We start from the raw sequence: 21,122 nt of genomic DNA, 5'->3' as shown, positions 1-21,122 counted from the left end.
GTCAAGTCAAGCCCCAAGTCAAATTTCACCAAGTCAAGTCTCAAGTAATTTTTTTTCAAGTCAAGTCACGTCTCAAGTCAAATTTTGAAAGCACTGCACATCAAAAAGAAAGTGACACACATTGCTATAATTTTTTCATTATATTACATATACATGTATTTATTGGCTTGCCTATGAATTGAGGTCACATGACACCCTAAATGGCACAGATAAAGAATGCTTCAGCTCACGTCATCAGAGGATGGTTAATGACTATGACATGTTTAAAATTGATCAGATTAAAAACATGTAATTGCCAAAGTGACTTGTAAAATGAAAATAAGTAAAAAGTCCATGGAAAAAGCTAAATATTTATGATGCCACAACATAAACCATAACATGCCATAACATAGTAATTCAATATAATTATCTATGAAACCAATGTAAAACCCTATCATCTTTGTAAATTGCACCGCCGGGGCAAGAATTTGAAAGCGACGTAAGGAGAATTTAATAATGAATTCCATACTTTCTAAAATAACACCCCGATCATTTTTTGTCGACAACTTCTTTGGCACTCAAATATTAAAAAAACATTCTTCATTTCCCTCAAAGTGATTGTTCCTAGCGGCAATTGACAGAGCGTTTTTGCTTGATGCAGCGTGAATTCCTTTTTGCTAATGGAGGATTTTAGGTAGTAGTTGTATTCCAGTCGATTTATTCCTGAGTGTTGAATTTAGCGTGGTTTGAGTTTGCCCGCAGCCTGCGACAGTATGCAGCCTGTGGGCTCTATGGAACGACCGCTCTCCAATAACGAATGGTAATCAGACTATGCAGTGCTCCTCACAGCTCACAAGCACGGTACGGATGGGGTGTACATGTACATTGTAATGTACGTACGAGTGTATTCTGAACACGAGCACCGATGCACGGATGAAGAATACCGTGAATATGTTTTCGTGAGTGAGATGAACGCACACATCACCGAGGTTCGGGATTTTTTTTAATCATATTTTTAAAGAAATGGTTTTATACAACGAGTCATTTTTTTTCAAGTGAAGTCAAGTGTCCAGTCATTTTCTTTTGAAGTCAAGTCAACTCTTGAGTCATTTTTTTTTCAAGTCAAGTCAAGTCGCAAATCTGAAGAATAGCGACTCGAGTCCGACTCGAGTCCGAGTCAGCGACTCAAGTCAACAACACTGCTGAGCAAAGAGACGCTGGTGTTCGTTCCTCGCCTTTTATTCTTTATGCTTAATTACAAATTATGATATGTTCTGTAAACTTTTAAACCTCTTTGCAGAGTTGGCCTGTATCAAATTCTATTCTGGAAAGTTTACATTAACGGCTCATTGTATAATAAGTCGTTTAATATTGGTCTTTATCATGGAAACGTTCTCTAAATTAATCCATACTGAAATTATCGATTGTTACAGTACTTCAATCTGTATACGCCGGTCTTGAATGCAAAATATACAGTTTCTCTCTCGTGCCGTCTTTGATTTTAAAAACAAGATATGATATCATTTGGCGAGCAACACTGTGCATCCTGTTTTCTTCTGATGACATGTCATTTTCTTTATTCTAGAATCACTTCATCGGTGGACGCGATGTCCAGGAAAAATCAGAGATAAAAATTTCAAAAATGCTCTGGAAAGCTGTTTCCCAAAACGGTCAACGCTCTCCGTCGTGCTGGTACCGGACCCTCCAATTTTATTGTGTTGATTTTAACGTGGGTCTATGGGTTTACTAGCTAGAATTGACCGTCTTTAAAACCCCCGTCCTGTCATTATTAATTTATACCACCCGCGTCGATTGACCAATCAGGACCCTCACGACATGTGTTATTCTAATTTATAAGACAATAATTTCTCGTTGGACTACGAACTCACGGACGCATATAAAAAAAACCTGGACTTGCAACGCCTTTGTATGAAAAAGAAGCCAACCAGCGGCCATTTTACCCAGCCGAATACAAATGCGTGGGTTGGCTCCCTTCTATTGACGTCAGGAAGAACAAAGGCGGGCATTGCCAGGAAAGCTTTGTATTCGGCTCGGTAAAATGGCCGCGAATGGATTCAATGACTCTATAACCTGATTAAGGGCATTGCGAGTCTAGATTTTATTAAACACGTCCATGTACTAACCACGGGAAAAGTAAATTCTGATAAGGCCATCCAGCAACCCAATGTGAAGTATTTACTACATCACGGGTAGCAGTCACGTCACGTTGGAGGGTTTAGATAAGTACGAGGCCCAGCTTTCAAGAGAACTGTTTCGGTCTTCCTTTTAGAATTTCCAAGTTGTCTTCCTTTCTTCATTGGGTCACTTATATTGAACAGTGATCCAGGACACTAGCAGCAAAATGTCTCCATGGCCTTACTTCGTTCCTTACGGTGTTTTCAGTTTGAAGGCCCGAACCTTTCGTCTCAAAAGTACTGCTGCATAGAGGCCTGAACAGTCCATCTTGGTTTCATTAGACGAAAAGACACTCTGCCGGCAAGGAGCCTCTCTCTGTCTTCGTCCTCGTGCTTTCATGTAACCCGTCACGACAAAATAAGCGTGAAGTTGCATTCCGCTCTTTACGTTTTTTAACGGTTCAAAGTCCGAGTTTGAAGTGGAGGCAAATATTGGGGTTTTGTAATATTGTAAAGAGTAAGCAGTCTCCTATTTAAGTCCAAATAATATGCCAGTTTTGATGACAGTATTATTTGTGCCTGGTCAGAAATGGTGAAAGAATATCTGAAACAAAGACGCAAAGCTGCCAGAATAATGTCACATTGTCATCATATACCGTTACCCTTAGCTTTTTCTGCAAACTGAAAAAAAACTGCACAAAATCTTGAGGATCTCATTCTTTTTTTAGATTCCGAATCGAGCGAATATTTAATAATATTAAATAAGGAGCGAATAATTTTGTTACATACGCAATACAATCTCTAGGATTGGGAGAATTTTTAAAGTTCGAAATTCTCTAAAAATAGAACAAAAACTTTACAATTTGAACATTTTTGTCGAAATTTTGACTTTTTTACAACGTAACGGCTTATGTATTTAACGGAAATCTCATTTTATCTGAATTAAGAAATCATCTTAATTGAGAAATCATTTGATCTGAGAAAGAATTGACAACGCATCCAAAGCTGCGTATACAAACTACTCGATCTTTTAGCCGGTATTCTGCGAAAATCTTATAGTGCTTCAAGTATATTTTTTGAAAAAGTTAAGCATATTTTTCTAACGTATTTTTCCAAGATTGTTTTAACAAGGTTTTCACAAGTTGCTTTTTTAATTCGTGGTTGCTGATAAATTTGGATTTATGTTATTTAGATGCTCTTTCACTTTTACTTTCGCTTTCATTTGGATGGCATGAGATTTGTTGTAAACTACATGCACAGAATTGCTGCTTTAAGCTGAAAAAGTGTTCCGATTTTCAAAATATGTTCAGTCTATTCTGTTCACAATATTTTATTTCAGTCTGAAAAAAGTTGGGACTTTAAAAATTCACTCCCTTTCAGGGGGTTTGTAAAAATTAACGTTCTTTTAAAATTCCTTGGAATCTAGAAAATACGCTGCATCAATGAAAACACATTCAATTAAAAATGCTTTCCATTCATCAAAACATCTTCCAATCTTTTCGACCGTAGTTCTGCTTCGTAATTGGGGAGTACTCCGACCGATGTAACACAGACATCGACAGTTCACAAAATTCTTTGTACAGACGCAGCCGGAAATCCCCGAATATTGCCGATACAATCCGAATGGTCTTTTTCTTTTCCATTTACCCTTATGGCTACCAATTTTATTTCTTTTGTAACAGTTTTTACAATTTTGAGGAGCATTAAAGAAAAGGTGTTGACGTTAAACTTAATTTAATATGGACAGGATAAGTTCAGAATAGTTCGACTATTCCCTGAAATCTGGGGGAGTGTTGGTCACGTGGACATTAGGAGATACAGGATCCTTGATTTTGTGCAGTTTTTTCAAAGATTTCTACTAAACTTCTGAAGTACAAACTTTTTAAAAATGACATACCTTTAAAGCACATTTAATTTAAAACTAAAATGCAATCAAGTTAACAAAAACATGTTCAAAATTGTTGACCCTAATTCTACTTTGTAGTGGATGGTGTACTCCGGCCGGTATACCACGGACAGTTCACAATTTTGGGGGGAAATTCCCAAATATTAACGATACCATCTTCCCTCTTTCATTTGGCTACCAATTTAACCTTTGTTACAATGTTTCTCAGTTTTGAGGAGCATTAAAGAAAAAGTTTTGAAATTAAACTTAATTTAATATGCACACAATAAGTTCGGAATAGTCCCAAAAATCTGGGGGAGTATTGGTCACGTGGACGTTGGGTGATGCAGGACCTTTGATAAGAAGAGTAGTCGGAATCTTTGAGTCTGGTATCCAGACTGAGTCTTAATATGCAGCAAGTTGAACTAGTTTTAGCTAACTCACCGGGGCAAGACAGTAACTCGCCGCAGCGAGACAGTAAGTCGCCGCGGCGAGATAGTATCTTGAAATTTTTTTGCAAGTGGCCCTTATACGCTTCCGTATCCTCGGTAGTCGTGGGGTTAAACAACACTTTTCTAATTGAGGCCTTATCGTCAATAGGTGTCAAAATCGACTTAAGGCCTGATCTTCGAAGGGTCTTGGTTAACCCTAAGGCCTGGCTTCGCACAATCGTGTGAACAGATGACTGTTTTACTTCTTGTTGCTTGGATATGCCCTTTAAAAAATGTCCTGTTGTTAGCATAAAGAGGAAATAGAACCGAAGGAGGAAACCTAGACCCTTTTAAAAAGGCCTGAGTGAAATTTTAAATTAAGTCATCAAATCTGAAAAGATTTTCAGAAATGTCTGATAAAAATCAAGGACAATGGTTAACACTGTTAGGCCTATAGGAATGGAGAATGGAGATTGGAGAGAAAAGAGGTCTACATTAAAATCAACTATATTCTGCTCAACTGTAGGCAGGAAATTCCAGAACGCTGCACTCTTGACAGCATTTTTGAGATTGGACTCGGGTATGGTGTGCGCACCGAACGTTTAGTTCAAAGTGTATTTCTTTTTTGCCCTTTTAATATTTCTCTACAGTTTTACCAATATCTCTTTGAGAAGAAAAACACAGGGATATCTTTCTAATAGATAGCTCTCTATCTCATATAGATACGTCTCTATGTTGAACTCACATCATGCGTTTCACCTTTCATATTTAACTACATCTCTATTTTGCACTGGATTAATTTGGCTCTCCATACGCGAGTGTATCCTGAAAAGAACTATATATGGTAATATATGTACCAAGAATTTTCCAACTGACGCAATATCAAATCAGATATGCAGTTAACTCCAACGGGCGGAAGTCTCATTCTATTGCAGGAGGTCGTCTCGACAAATCTGCATGCAAGAAAGCGAATTGCAAAGACAACATTTATATTGATAGACAGAGTAGAAGTCGGCATCTCTGCCTTGGTATTTCTTCCTGAATATTTTGAAGTCGATTTTCTCGCGTTGTTGGAGCTGTAAGCTTGAAGGAGCAATGATGATGGCGTTACTGGTAAGAAACTTTATTGTACTGACTGCATAGTTTGTCAGGAAATCTCGGCGTGCCATCCATTTTTTTTCATGTGTCATATCATATTATGTGTAATGGTGTTTCATATGAATAATTGGCAAAAGTTATATAACCCGAGAGAGTTGATGTCGCAACATCAGATGCTGGCCACCCCAATGCATGTTCTGGCAAAATAAGGAGCCTGTGTAACGCCCGTTCACCACCAAAATGAAGCACTAGAAAGGCCATCAAATAAAGAAAAACGTATACCAGGGCATTCTCGTTCGTTTTAAACACTGGTACTGCATGATGACAAAGTCAACTGTGACAGGGTGTGTGTGTGTGTGACAACTTCATGCACGATTTCAATCGTGACGTTTTTTATTGATTTTTGGATGACATTCGAGGGGGACTCGAGCTGTATCCAGTTTTTCCAGGCACAATGAAAGCAAGTATAGTAGCTCGCAATTTTCCGTTCTTGACTTGTTATAGCGCTTTTGATATAATAACAAGGAGCAACACTTCCCAAATAATGGGTAACAATCCACACTGTTTTAAGACGAAACGGAGAAGCAAAACCATCCAGATCGATTGTCTTTGGTCTTTTACGGATACCAAGAAAATGCCGATCAGCGTTGTGTTGTTTCATTCACATCAAGGTTCCGGGATCATGAGAAAGCAACACCAAAGAAGAAATACGACAAGAACTATACTCAAGTCTAAAAAATTTATTAACTCAAAAATTTACATCTCGACGAGAACTGTACTCAAGTCTAAATAATTTATTAATTCCAAAACTCACATATCGACAAGAACTGTACTCAGGTCTAAATAATTTATTAACTTCAAAACTCACAGTTTAAAGAACATAATAATATAGAAATGAATCGTACTAGGTGGGCACTGTCGACGGTTCCCTCCGACCAACTACGCTCAGCACAGCACGTGACCGAAATATAGAGATATTTTAAGTAATCTAACATTTGAATAGGCAGTTCCGCCTTGCTGGTGTATTAAAAAACGTAAAGAATGTTTCATAACAGTAGTTTCATGTGTGCAAAGTAAATCGCTGTAGGCCATTACTTCCGTATTTCTGTTTCCTATGGAATTCCATATCTGCCGTCTTGCGTCGTCCGTCGTGAGTCGCCCGTCGTGCGTCGCCCGTCGTCCTTTTTTTTGGGTCATGATTGTGCAGTGGTATGTTTAACTTTGACCCTTGATTGTTTCACATGTCCATGTACTTGTGTATTCGTTTTTGCAGTTACGCCAAACTCCACTTGAAAGAAAAAAATAATATCCTTTCATTTTTAAAGACGGACATCGGTAAAGTGACTTGTATATGAAATAATACCATTTTTGTTACATAAATAAATTAACAAAATAGACTATTGTTAGGGTAGATTGTGTTTCTCGATAACTTATTTATTCTAGACGTAACTTTACTCGTTAACGGTCTGAAGTTAGGTCTATAGCCTATTTAATATTTCTGTCTGTCCCTGCACGATATCCCACAGAACGGAATGTAAATAATAGATTATTTACAATGTTTGATTCCTTAATAGTTTTCATAAGAGACGAACTGATTCAACATTATTTTGAGGGCGGGTATACCTATGATGAAATCTGCTGTATACTCCAATTTAAGCATGACTTGAGTTGCAGCTTGGCTCATAGAAGTCTTTTAAACATTAGAGTTACTTGTTAGCCCTATAAATAATTCTGATATGCTGGAAAACCTGTTGTCATTGGTTTATCCACCATTGCATACACACCCACAAAAACAATCACGTCACATTTTCTGAAACTTAAACCAAGTTGTAATTGCCCCCAACAATACATTTAATAAACAGTTTGTTATCCACAGCACTGTCTAGTATTTCTGGATTTCAAAGTGAAATTGAGAGGACAAAATGGAATATCTGTATCTGTTGAAAGATTCCTTTCTGGAATTTGATGAAAACAAGTCGGCACATTTGTACAGCATGCAAATTGCAATAAGACTGTGGATAAGTTGGTCTGAACATTTTTGCTCAAAATGTTTTCCCCCAAAAAACACTTGGATGAATTCTCAGAAAGGCGATATTTTCTTGTCAAGGGGCAGAGGGGTAGTCTACTATTATTAGCATTAATTATGGGACCAATATATGCTTTGCAGGTGGGATTTGTACTTGTCTATTAGGAAAAGATCCTTAGAAGTGAATGTAATCATCACATTGTCATCTGTTAAACCCCAGCTTTTTCAGGTCCGATGCAACCCACTTGATGGACGACGCACGACGGGCGACGGCAGATATGGAATTCCATACTTCCCAGTATTGTCCTGCTTTTAATTCCACTCCATGTTATACGCAATAGTTCAGCACCGTTTTCCAAGAGTCTACTTTCGTAACTCAGAAGCAGGACCCGTAAATACATTGTGTTCTCGAACCCTCTATCAAAGTGAACGTTGTTTAATGATGAAATTACGAACACTGCTACGAAAAATCAGCTGGTGATAAACGGGATTTCCAGCCTGTATGAAAATATGTTTCCCTTTGACATTTGAAATCGCCCCATTTTATTTCAAAGTTTGGTCACCACATTCAACGCTGTCGATGAGGAATATTGTGGCTGAATAGTTAATACTCAACGATAAAAAAACTGTCAAATATTGAGCACATTAAATCACCCCAAGCTACTTGAAAACGGTTTTAATTCTTTTTAGTAAATTTTACTAATTTTTGTCCATAATACTGAGTGCATTCGCAACTTTGAGTTTTTAGAATTATCACGAAGTATGAATTGTTCATTCAGCCGACTGCAGCTAAGCTACGCACTGAACTGATGATTTATAATAACCGCACTATCCTGCGTTTGCATGCGCTTTGTCATTTTTTCTTAAGGTTTTATTCGATTACCGTGGGTTTAACATCGTCCCCTGCACCGTCTGTCTTGTTTGCACAACACATCCAACCGCACCCAGGTCAGGGCTGCTCGTTGTAAGCTAATCGAACGCACCCTAAAGAAGAATTGCTTTCTTCAAAATGACAGCTTGCCGTAAAGACTAATTTCACAGATACGTCCAGTAGCCGTCCTTAAAAGCAAGTAACGTTTCAATACTAATTTCTTCAAGCATTTTATTTTCAGATTCCATTCAATCCTTGCAATTCCACCTAATGAATACTTTGGTATGATGAATGCTTGAATTAAGGTAGCTTTTGAGGGAATATGCACACTGCCGATTTTTTCTAATTATGGATGAGATGCAAGGAAATGCACTGTAAAACCCAAGCGTTTAAATTCAAAACGTAAAATAATCACAAATCTGTAACACTTTTTGACACGTTATAAATCAACACATATGACATGTTTATAAGCTGAGCACACTATTTTATTTAATAAACTCAATAAACGTATATTTATGATTAAAAATATCAATGTGCTTAACTTAATTTATGTCAGGTTTTTAAACACTTTTTTAATCATAAACCGGTTTGTGTATTTATTACTTAAACACCTAAACATCTGCACAGGCTGTAACACCTTTTAATCAATTTGAGGCAAAATAAATTGCAGCTTCAAATAATTTATCACCGCGGAACATTGGAGGCTCTTGTCACTAAGTGGGTCAGTAGTGTTTACTTGCGGTTGCTGGCAAGGTGATTTAATGCCTCGAACTAGTTACTGGCGTGACCTTAAAATGGTAGTAGCACTGGAGAGAGTTACTCCCGGTCACTTTTGCTTGAGCAGCCGTGGCGCTTGGTTGGAAAAGAGAAAATCTGTCTGTTTTGCAAAAGCAATTTTGTTAGTTATGCCCCGCGCCAATTCCAAGCGGCGGGCTCCTTCTGGGCCGACGAGTGGAGCGAAGCGTGCTCGGGGGCGGCCTCGCAAGTCTTCCCGTCAAGATGCGTCGGTAGTTGCGGCCCTTGCGGGGTCTAGTGCACCGCAGCTTGCATCGCCCGGTCCGGATACCACTATTACACCGTTGGCTACGGTCGGAATGATTCCAGACAGTGCAAGTGTTGAGGCTAACCATGCAACGCCAGCGCCCGCTACCATCAGTCGGCCTGGAGGGAGCTCGGCGCAAACTTTGGAGCCGGGTAAGTCCCCCGTTGCTACTCCTTTTGAATTAGCCCCGCAACCTTCCATTTTCACGCCCGTGGTGTCGGGAACTTTAGCTCCAAGCACATTGTCAATTACCTCCTTTTCCGATTCGAATATGCCATTAACTAGCGTCTGTGACGATCTCGGGGCCACGATTCCTCAACATCTAAAAGACAAAATTTGGAGGGGGGAGTACGTAGAATTCGGAACCTTGTTGAAGTCGTCGCGCGGCACCGGCTTGGATAATTCCTTTGACGAGACACTTTTTACAATCGGGTCCAATGAGTCCCCACTTTGGCAGATTCGTCCCCATAAGCAGGCTCCGCGTATAACGTCTATCGAGCAGTGGACGTCAGCGTTTCTAGTTTTTGCATCTGTGTATTTGTTGCGCCATCCTACCCACGCGCGTTCGTTACTGAAGTACGCGGACACTATTCGCTCGGCAGCATTTCGACATGTGGGGTATGGTTGGCGCGAGTACGACATCCAGTTTCGATTGCGCCAGGCGCTTGTGCCGTCGCGCTCTTGGGCAACTATTGATGCCGAACTTTGGCTGGTGCTGCTTGGTGCGCCCGTTTCGCACCAGCATAATTTCCGTTCGTACCAGGAACGCGAGCGTGCCCCCTCCACTGCCACCAACCCCTGGTCCGATTTCGGGCCTGCTCGGCGCCCAGTCGCCGGGGTTGGTCAACCTACATGTAACGACTTCAACCGCGGTCAGTGCAATCGCCCGTTGTGTCGCTTCGCGCATCGCTGCTCCACCTGCAGGGCATTTGGCCACCCTGCAACCCGTTGTCGGGAAAACTCACAGTCTCGCGTCTCAGCACGGGTGCCGGCAGCTGGCATCAACCCCAGTAAAACTAAGTAGTATGCTTCCTTTTTTACGGGCTTACCCTAATACTCAGGACTCCCACTTTTTGCGAGAAGGTTTTTTGCGCGGTTTCCGGGTAGGCTATTCAGGTCCCAGGGTTAGTACCTCTGCTCGTAATTCTGCATTTGCTCGCAAACATCCCAACATTCTGCAGTCAAAAATTGATCGTGAAGTTGCTTTGGGTCGCGTTGCTGGCCCGTTTTTGTCCCAGCCTCTTCCTCATTTCCGTTGTTCGCCTATGGGCCTGGTGCCCACACAGACTCCTGGTGAATTTCGGTTAATCCATAATTTATCGTCCCCTATCGGCAAATCGGTGAATGATTTCATTGATCCCGCAGACACCACCGTTTCATACACGAGTTTTGATGAGGCGATAACTATGATCGCAGGTTTACCACGCAGTGCCCTGATGGCTAAGTCGGATATTAAATCGGCCTTTCGTTTACTTCCCGTCCATCCAAGCGATTTTGATTTGCTTGGTTTTTCCCATAAAGCCAATTTTATTTTGATAAATGCATGCCTATGGGCTGTGCTATATCCTGTGTTACGTTCGAGCGGTTCAGTACTTTCCTTGAGTACTGTACTCGTAAGGTGGCCGAATCTCCTAACATTGTGCATTATCTGGATGATTTCCTGTTCGTTGGGGCTAGTTATGCCGAGTGCGCACGTTCCCTCCAATCTTTCAGAGTAGTTTGTCAGCGATTTGGGGTTCCCATCGCCGAAGAAAAAACCGAAGGTCCAGCTACGAACCTCACTTTCCTGGGTTTAGCGATCGATACGGTTGCACGACAGATCCAAATCCCGACTGATAAGCAAGTTGCTTTACGAAATACGATTGTGAGTGTGCTCGATCAGAAGAAAATCACGCTGCGCAATCTTCAGTCCCTGCTAGGTCGTCTCAATTTTGTTTGTAAGGCGGTAAGACCTGGCAGGGCCTTTCTCCGTCGTTTGCATGATCTAGCTAGGGGTATCTCCAAACCTCATCACAAAATTCGCATCACTTCAGGTGCACGAGCAGACTTGCTGGCGTGGCAACAGTTTTTGTCACATTTCAGCGGAACGATAATGTTTCCGGATTCGGTATGGTACAATAGTGACCAATTGCACATGCTGAAATTGGTTTTGGGGCTTACTTTGCTTCGCACTGGTGTCAAGGGAAGTGGCCCGAACATGTAAAAAGTCAGTCCCTTTCTATTGCCTGCTTGGAGTTATTCCCTATTGTGCTAGCGGTCCAGCAGTGGGCTGTCCCATTGCATAATAAACGTGTGATATTTTGGTGTGACAATCAGGCTGTAGTTAGTGTCACCGTCGCGACCGCCGGCGCCCTATCACTTATGATATTTTATGTCGTATGGTCCCAGCCTTGCAGGCCGTTTGCTCGAGTAATTTCGAGGCTCGGCTTTTCCGAGTGGCTTTCTTACTTGCGTTTTTTGGGTTCCTTCGCATTGGGGAATTTACTGCCCAATCCAACCAATCTTCTAGCCCGTTGTGTCGGTCTGATGTTACCGTCAAAGACTCCCCTTTAAGGGTCGAACTTAATCCTACGTCACTCGAAAACAGATCAATATGGCCATGGTTATGTAGTTTCCATCCCAGCAGCGCATAGCCGGCAAAACATTATGTGTCCCGTCCGGGCGACTTTGTCCTATCTTGACTGCTCCACATCCCCCCGTGGCCCGTTTTTGTCACATTTCGATGGGCGTCCTGTAACGCGTTACCAGTTTGTCGCGGTCCTCCGTCGTGCCCTTGACTTTATAGGGCTTTATGACGCCAGATTTACCTCTCATTCTTTTCGCATAGGGGCAGCTACGTCTGCAGCTATGGCAGGTGTGTCTGAGGATGATGTTAAAATTTTAGGGCGTTGGATGTCTGGGGCTTACCGACGTTACATTCAGATTCCCCCAGCTATTTTCCATTGAACGCTACCCGTTGTATTAGCTTACGTACTTTGCTCGTGTTTTGTTCCGATTTTCTTTTCATTTTTCTTGCGAGAATTGGCCCCTGCCAAGCCAACTGTGTGGGTCATTGGGGACAGCTCTGTGTGCTGGTGTGCTCGGGTGGCGGGGTCATCGCCCTGGGGAGAGCGTCTTAATCGGCTGGCCTATATCCACTGGATGGGACGGCGAAGACTCCAGATGTTCCAGTTCTCTGATTTCCTGTTGGAAGCGTGGTCGGCAGTTCCGATCTTACCTGACGTCATCATCCTGCAGTTTGGCGCCAACGACCTGGGGCTTGTACACAAACATTTACTGAGTATTCTAGCACGGCAGTGCATCAATTTGACCAGAGAAGCGCTGCCGCATACTGTCATTTTTTATTCCGAGTTACTGCCCCGCCAAACTTACCCTCACGCCCTAAAGCAGAGTTCCCTCGAGCGTACGCGACGTTCGCTCAACGCGTACGTTCATTCATTATTTCGAAACTCTCATGGGGGTGTTATTTGGCACCCCCAGATCCAGTGGTCGTCCGCGGCGTTATTTCATGCGGACGAATTTCATTTGACTGATGATAGTTGTTCGCTCATTCTCCACAACTTCTACCAAGCCCTGGCGCCATATTGTTTGCCTGTTGCATCTCCCCTTAATACCACCACCTGAGGTCTATTTGGCGGCGGTCATGTTGCCGACTTCATTCAGCAACAAGCCCGTTTGGCGTCAATTTCATTCAGGGACCGCAAATTGACCTCGGTTTAAAGGCACTGTATTCTTATTTACGACACTTATGGGAATGTGCCGAAAGGAAAGGCCTGATCCCTTCCTTTGTCGGGGGAGTCACTAGATTATTAAGGGCCAAATTAAGAAAAGCCATTTCGTACTCACTAATTTCTGCTGTTTGACATAAATAGCTGTAAGTGGTTGTTGAAAATGCTCATTAGTTGCCCATTATTCCAGCAACCCAGTGTAAGCCCAAGTCGGGCCGCACCTCGTGGAAATTGGTGTCCGATCCCAGCGTTTGATGGCTGGCCCAAAGTTATTGTATGCTGGAGTAAATCCTTGCTAATTTGTTCATGAAAGTTGGGTATTTTTGCATTCTGCCAGTTGTAATTGCTGTTTGAATTTGCATATCGAAGGCTTTGTACCGAGCAGGTACATCCCAGTATTAATTTACCGCTCCATGTGCTTTGGGCGGAAACAAATGCTGATATGATAATTGCTTTCATACATTTTTGCTGATGGCTCTATGTATTTGCTGATATGAGTTGCTGTTCCGCGTCACCAGGCTCGGGCGGGAACAATTGCTGACATTTGCTGATTGTCATAGTACCGGTACTTTTGCTGATATGTGCTGCTGTTCCGCGTCACCAGGCTCGGGCGGGAAGAATCTCTGTAATTTTTGCTGAATAGCTACACTTTGCTTGAAACGCATTGTAAGATAAACTTGCAGTTCCGCGTCACCAGGCTCGGGCGGGAACAATCTCTGTAATTTTTGCTGAATAGCTACACTTTGCTTGAAAAGCAATGTAAGATATGCTTGCAGTTCCGCGTCACCAGCTTCGGGCGGGAACAACCTGAACTGTGTCAAGTTCAATAAACGGCTGCTCAGGCCAATCGACACAAAAGTTGAGAATGCGAGTGTCCACCTGTCCCTGAGTTCAGTTCTCTGGTCCTGTGCATGCGGGGATAAATACTTTGGCATGTTTATAAAGGGTTTATTAAAGGACCCAAAAATGGATTTTTTTAGAATCACTTTTTTTGTATCCCTGCACTCTTCTTTTATGTACGAAGACTGTTTGACATCTTTAATGAATTGAGTGAACTGAACGGTGCACTTTTTGCAATATTAAAAATTGACCAAGCATTTCTGGATAAGCTTTTGCTTTGATGTAAATCCGGGAAGACATGGTTCAGGTTGCATGTTTTCATGTTCAAATTGTGAACCCTAAATTTGCTACCTGGGAACATTTTTGCTGAATTATTGCCATATAGTTACACAGCAATAACTTGCCAAAGAAAATAAAATCTGCCATAGCAGTGGTTAAAAAAATCTTTAAATTTTTTGTGCACAAATCAATGCAACATTGGGATTCAGTGCCTTGGATGAAATTATAATTTTGCTCATGAATATGCAAATAGCATTAGCATAAAACAACAAAACATCAAAATATGGGTTAAAATTGCAAAACAAAAATTTAATATAAGGTTAAATGAAACTCAAAGATGCAATTTAAAGGGTTTTAGTAAAGTAAAATGTTTCAAAATACATGTATTTCTATCTCCTGGTTCCTTTAATTGCATATTATTGGGTAACAATGGTATACACGTGTTCAAGTCAGACGCAGTGATGTGAAGAGTGGCAAGCCAACTGCTATAACTTAACACTAGCAAAAATGGTTAAACCACAGCTGACAGACCTTATTTTTTTTCAGAAAATTATCACCCATCCGAGATCCTAAATGTCTATTCACGTTATATGCACGAACCTGTGTAAGAAACGAATAAATGCAATTCTGATCAGTTTGATTTCTCTACATTTGCAACTAACAACAGCCAGCTGGCGTGCGGGGGTGACGTGGAAAGAGATCGGAGTGCACATGCACGTGCTTGTACACACTGCGCATGTGCGTAGTCGCGTCTTAAACGCTGGGCGGTGCAAGTGTATGTATAGTCTAAACGCGGTGTTTATTTTTGATTTGATAATCAAGCGATATTCCACTCTGCATCCATATATTAAACTTTATATTACCTAAAAATAATCACTTACAACATGAGATTTGAATGTCATCGGCACTAAAGAGTACTGGCAGAAAATATTGAAATTCACCTATAAGGCCGGTAAAAACAGACTTTAATGTCCCGATGATAAACAGTTTGCATGCTAAACCCGTTCAAGTTTAAACGCACAGCGTGTTCATATGTAATGTGTTTAGTTTTACAGTGTGCTTAAGCAGACACAAGACTAACTGATAAACAGTATTTAAATAAACGACTTTCGTCGAACACATTCTCTGAATATTGAAACAACAGAGAATTCCTAATTCAGTGAATCAGAAAGAAAAATAAAATAAAATGTTTGAAGCAGCTAAGAAAGGAACATGTACAGCAAGATTATTGAAATTATAACAATTTAAAGCAATAAGAATGGAAGTGGTCATTAAAAAACCTTTAATTAAAATGTGAACCATGACAAATGCTGGTTCATATATTATCCTACACCATAATATCGAGCACAAAGTAGAATAACACGTGGTTCAAAATTGCACAAACATTTTGGTATTTTGAAAGGAATGAAATTGCAAGCAGCTAGGGATGGATTGAGACATTATAGTTTCTCCGTTTCTTTACGTACCTTATTTATTTGGATAGTTTATCGTTCAGAAAAAGTAAACTCAAAACTTAGTGTGTTTCACTTTTATTTGTTCGACATACAGGTGAAACAAAAAACATCCTTGATGCTTTCGATGATCCTGACGCTGTGGCTCTCCAGCAGTCACTTTGTCGCCCAGGAAGAACTAAAAGGGGCTTCAAGTTGCTGTGGTACCTGCTTGCAAGGACCAGCTGGAACACCTGGCGTCCCTGGGATCCCTGGGAATTCAGGAGGGCAAGGACCTATTGGCCCCAGAGGTGACCCTGGCATTGGCCTGCCTGGACCCAAGGGGGAAACTGGCGACCAGGGACTGAAGGGAAACAAAGGCGAACGGGGGATACAGGGACTTCCGGGGAAGCTGGGACCTGCGGGTCGAAAGGGAGACATCGGTGAGGGGCAGAGAGGTGACCAGGGGCAGCAAGGAGTCCAAGGACCACCTGGTGAAAAGGGGCAAAAGGGTCAATCAGGAGATTCTACCATGGTTACACCAACACTGCCCTCTGCTGTTGCATTCAGTGCTTACCGTACAACCCAAGTCACAGGCAATGGTGATGTCATCATTTTTGATAACATCGAAACCAATCTCGGCGATGGGTATAATTCGCAATCTGGGGTGTTTACATGCTCAATACCGGGGGCGTACTTCTTCACAACCAGCTTACATAGAATTGCCTCCACAGTGCGTCCTCACGTTCAGTTGAAAAAGAACGGCCGGCTTGTCTTTTCAATTTATGATACAGGTGACAACAATTACCATCAGTCTAGCAACTCAGCTGTTATTAATCTGGCTTTGGGAGATAGAGTTTGGCTTGAATTTGGCAGTAATAACAGAGGTATTTACAGTGATGCTAACAGGTATTCGTTTTTCTCTGGCTTTTTAATTTTTCCAGTGTAAAGCAATATTGGAAAGGGGCCACTGTCCTTGTTACTGAAAGCACGTATGATACAGTGATCAAAGCCTGCTTCTTTAAGAGTTAATTGAGATGGATAATCATGAAGTGTATGTACTATTGTACAAAAAAATCAAGGGAATATTTGGAAGTTAAGTAATCTCATATTTTTCTTCTTTAGGAAGAGCTTTCTTGCCGTGGCTTTCTCATCTCCTGAAAAATTACCCATGCAAATCTGCGATGTTGAAAATTGTGTTAGATGAGAAAGGTCATGCAAACAGCTTTTTCATCGTCTGTGGCTGCAGGATGGAATTACGCGTTCAGCAAGAGCTACCTTATTATGTTTTGCTCACCTGACGTCACTCTCTACAGATTGCCATTAGCACTGATATTTTGGACATCAATATTCCGTGGCGAGAATTCGCGGGGCCGTACTTCGAACACATTTGGTATTTGGATTAACACGCAATTAAAGTGCTGAATATTCTGCACGCTACGCGCAAAAGTACCAAAAATGCTGAATGCGCAGTTTAAATTTTCTTACTAAGGGATGGTGGTGGGAGAGATCCTTACCTCTGTAAAAGGCCCAAAGCTCACATTAAGAACTTTTATTTTTATATTTGTTACTTGTATTTATTTGGCCTCCTTAAAAAAACAGCCTCTCCCTTTCCGAATAATTCATTCTTTATACACCCTACTACATGTAGAAGAACTCCAAGTCACTACTCCGTGTGACTTGAAGCCATTTTGATCCTTTAACGGAAATTCCGCCGTTTCTTGCCCCACCATGCTCGCTCTGCTCAGCTAATTTGATCAGTTTTTTGTCGTGCACCACCGAATCCTTGTCCTTTTTAGAATGGAAAGGGCGTTGGCTTGGTCGTCAAGTGCTTCGCTTAACAGTTTACTGATGGACTGGTTGAATTCAAATTGGTGCTTGTTCCCATTTCGTTCCATTTGAATTCAGTTACTGAGGAGAGCTTTCGTTGCACGGCTTGAATTGTCTTCTGATTCTCTTCATTGAACACCGCCTTCGTAGCTTTCTGTGTCAAAGAGTTCTGCAATTCCGCTTGACTCTGTGTGAAAGCTAGAAAGATTTCTTTGATTTTCTCTTTAGTTGCCGTCGATATGGTATCACTAGTGACGTGAGGTAAGTGGAGTAAAGCCGCAAAATAAAATGTGTCGTGCGCGCCAACATGAAGTGAACACGACACACCCTACTATTCTTGATTATGTAACGTGGGAAAAGCACACGCTAATTCGCGGAGGGCGCTCAACCGCATCTATTACTGTAAATTCTCTATTGATTTAAGCCTGAGTAGGAGATTGTAATTTGAAAACATCAACCTCATTGTGCTTCAGCCATTCAGTTACTGACCTGGACGTATTCTTCGGGTCCTTGTTGAAAAAGTCCAGCGACGCACGCCCAATCTCTGGTCTCGAGCAGATAGAGTCTCCAATCTTTTGGTTTTACAGTTCTCAACTAAAAAAAACAACTCTTTACAACATGACAGACCACCCCCATAAATTTACTCTACTGCTTTCTCGCTAAGCGTACTGCTGCCACCGCTCTGCGTAATTTATTATTTCAAAACTGTTTCAGTGATGACCCCAGTTTCGCAAATTATTCTAAAACGACGATCAGCCAAATTAAGGACCAGGGAACATCAAGTATATTTAACTGCTTAGGCACCATTTGATTTTAAAATATGAATAAAAAATGCTGAATATAATATAACTTACTCAAATTGTTTAGACCCAGAGTTTTTCCTTTTCACGAAGAAGTTTAAAGGTAGATCCCATTTCAGCTGCATAGTTAATGCTTTCGGAATAAATTTAGTTTCCGAGTCATTATCAGAGTGCCACGAGATGGAGCCAAATTGTGATCCATGTGAGTGATTGTCCCTTTCTACAGCGTGGTTTTGCTGTGGCTTTGAGTCCAGAATTTGGGTCTAGATTTGCGTGCAATCGAAATTCGACCAGCTTTCCAAACAGGTGGTTATCCTAAGTGACTCTCTAGGGCTGGTATACGACTTATCCTTGGGGTAATACTATGTGTATGTTGCTTACCGCCAGCCGCGTACGTGAGCAAATCTGCGCTTGTACATGGTGCCTTGAGGGGTACCAGAACAATGGGAAGTACCCTAAAGGGTATTTGTGGGGTACTGAGACGGTGAAACCCAGGAAAGTGAATTTTGTTGAAATGGGAGTGATTTGAATTTTTTTGCGTGTTGTGTGGGAGTTCTGTACACGAGAACAAAGGAAATAGCCCGCAAGTATGCCTGTGTAAGGTTGGGTTGGCTGATTAGTGGTACGATGCCAATCATTCCTGCACACTAGGATCGGCGAAATCTCGACCCTAGACTTGCATCAGGCTCATGACAATTGTGCCACTGAAGAATTTTGCAAAAAAGAACCTTCATTTGGTTACTTTTCAGAGCTCGGTTGGCCTCTCCACAGTCTGCCAATATGTTAATTTGCATTATGTTTTCTCTGTTTTTAAATTTCTGTCTACTTTGAGTGAATAGTGGAAGGACTGCTGAATAACCCAGCCACTTTTGTGTTAAATGGCGCATAAACCAGAGTTGTCTAAAGGATGTTCATTAGTTGTGATCACTATTGTGACGGATAACGGATGTCCACACAATGAACTTGAATTGTGAGCTGGTGATCACGGATATGCTTAACACGCTGAACACGAATGAATCAACAACGGCAATTTGTTTATCTAATTAAATTTACGCAATATAACTAATCACAGAATAACAAACAATAAACAGGATGGATGATAATAACCTTGTGTATAGGTGTACATGTACATGACGCCTGATTATATGCAATAAACCCTATACCTGGACATGTGCTTACAATCGTAAGTTTGTAGATTGTCTCTACTTTTGTTGTATTTTATACCCAATTAAATACTCAAACTTATCCCAAAATACCCATAGAAAACCATTAGAGCCAATAAGGTAAATTTAAATAATGCATTCAATGAATCCTATTCACAACTTTGGGATGACGTGTGTCCTGAAATGAAGTCCTGAATGAAGCAAGCTGAAATTTCTAGATAGTGTGCCCACTGAACAGCGCCCTCTATTGACAAATGGCAACAAACAAATTAATATATCGATAAAAGAGCATTCTGACTTAACATCCCGACCCCTTAAATGTCATTACTTACTCAATGTGGCATTTACTAATTTCTTTAACCTCAGGCAGAATGTGACCGTTTCAACAAATTTGGGTGTTCTGTACCTTTAAGCAGTGTAACGTGGTTGTATGATCGAAACTGCGTTATCAGTTTGAAATTATGGAAAATTACAAATAATCTAAACACTTCGTACTAGAACATTAGATTATGGCACAGGAAAAAATGTGATAAAGACCATACAATTTACTATTCTTTATCCACTGACTCTAAGAGACACAAGTTCTGCACTGGCCTAGTCAGAATGGATGACCTGGTTTTGACTTTGACCACTCTTACAAGTTGATCCTTCCCTTGGTAAGTTTCAAGAACACGCCCAAGAAGCCATTTGTTCCTAGGGAGGTCATTGTCGACAATAAGTAACAAGTTGCCAACCATGGTGTTCCTTTTGGGTTCAAGCCATTTCTGCCTCTTCTGCAGCGTGGGGAGATATTCCCAGGTCCATCTTCTCCAAAATACACCAGCCAGATACTGTGCTTGCTTCCATCTTCTCCGAGCGTACATATCTTTCTGGTCGAATTTACCAAGCGAATATGATGTGCCACGAAGAAGTAGTAAGTGATTTGGCGTGAGTGGCTCCAAGTCGTTGATGTCGTCTGAAACGGTGGTTATTGGCCTTTTGTTTATGATAGACTCAATTAGACACATTACAGTTGACAAGGTTTATCACTCACTATCTGCTCTGTCATCAGTGTACTCAACAGCCCGCGTGTCGACCTTATTTGTCTTTCCCAGACGCCTCCCATACGGGAAGCGGTTGGGGGTTGAACTTCCACTGGATTCCTTTCTTTAGGAGGAACTTGTCGACCTTCCAGGTAAGTTGAACTCCTCTTTGATCATTGCATCCAGTCTCACTGAGAGTGTCGAAGCTGTCAGCTCAAGCCTTGGTATCGTAACTTTTTTAGAGGTGCCAGACGTGACTTTGATAATAGCAGAGTGACATGAGTGACTGTGTCCTCCAGAATTCTCCATGCGAAGGTAAGTTGCAGCCCCGTAGGCTGCCTCAGATGCATCAGAAAAATGATGTAACTGATATCTGCTACCGTCTTTGAACAGTTCTTCGAGTTTGTGCAAGTCCTGTTTCCAACGCTGCCAATCATCCCTGTGTTGTGACGGCAGTGCTTTGTCCCAACCCAGCTTCCTCCTGCTTAAATCTTGAACAATCTTCTTGGCTAACAACGTGAATTGACTTGCAAAACCATGTGGGTCATAAATGGAGGACACAA

At 41.4% G+C, this 21,122-nt stretch overlaps 1 protein-coding gene across 1 annotated transcript; it reads left to right on the top strand.

The window, feature by feature from the left end:
• Positions 1–5,319: 5,319 nt before the first annotated feature.
• Positions 5,320–19,555, top strand: LOC110978047 (uncharacterized). Its single transcript, XM_022232687.2, has 2 exons — positions 5,320–5,543; positions 15,863–19,555. The coding sequence occupies exons 1-2, from the start codon at positions 5,526–5,528 to the stop codon at positions 16,691–16,693; spliced, it is 849 nt and encodes a 282-aa protein (XP_022088379.2). The 5' UTR covers positions 5,320–5,525; the 3' UTR covers positions 16,694–19,555.
• The last annotated feature ends 1,567 nt before the right edge of the window (positions 19,556–21,122 follow it).

Source organism: Acanthaster planci, linkage group LG20 (genome assembly GCF_054643075.1).
Source record: "Acanthaster planci isolate LZ-2023a linkage group LG20, COTS_SCS, whole genome shotgun sequence".
Lineage (NCBI taxonomy): Eukaryota > Metazoa > Echinodermata > Asteroidea > Valvatida > Acanthasteridae > Acanthaster > Acanthaster planci.
The sequence above is the reverse complement of the archived record's forward strand: the minus strand, read 5'-3'. Positions and strand labels throughout refer to the sequence as shown.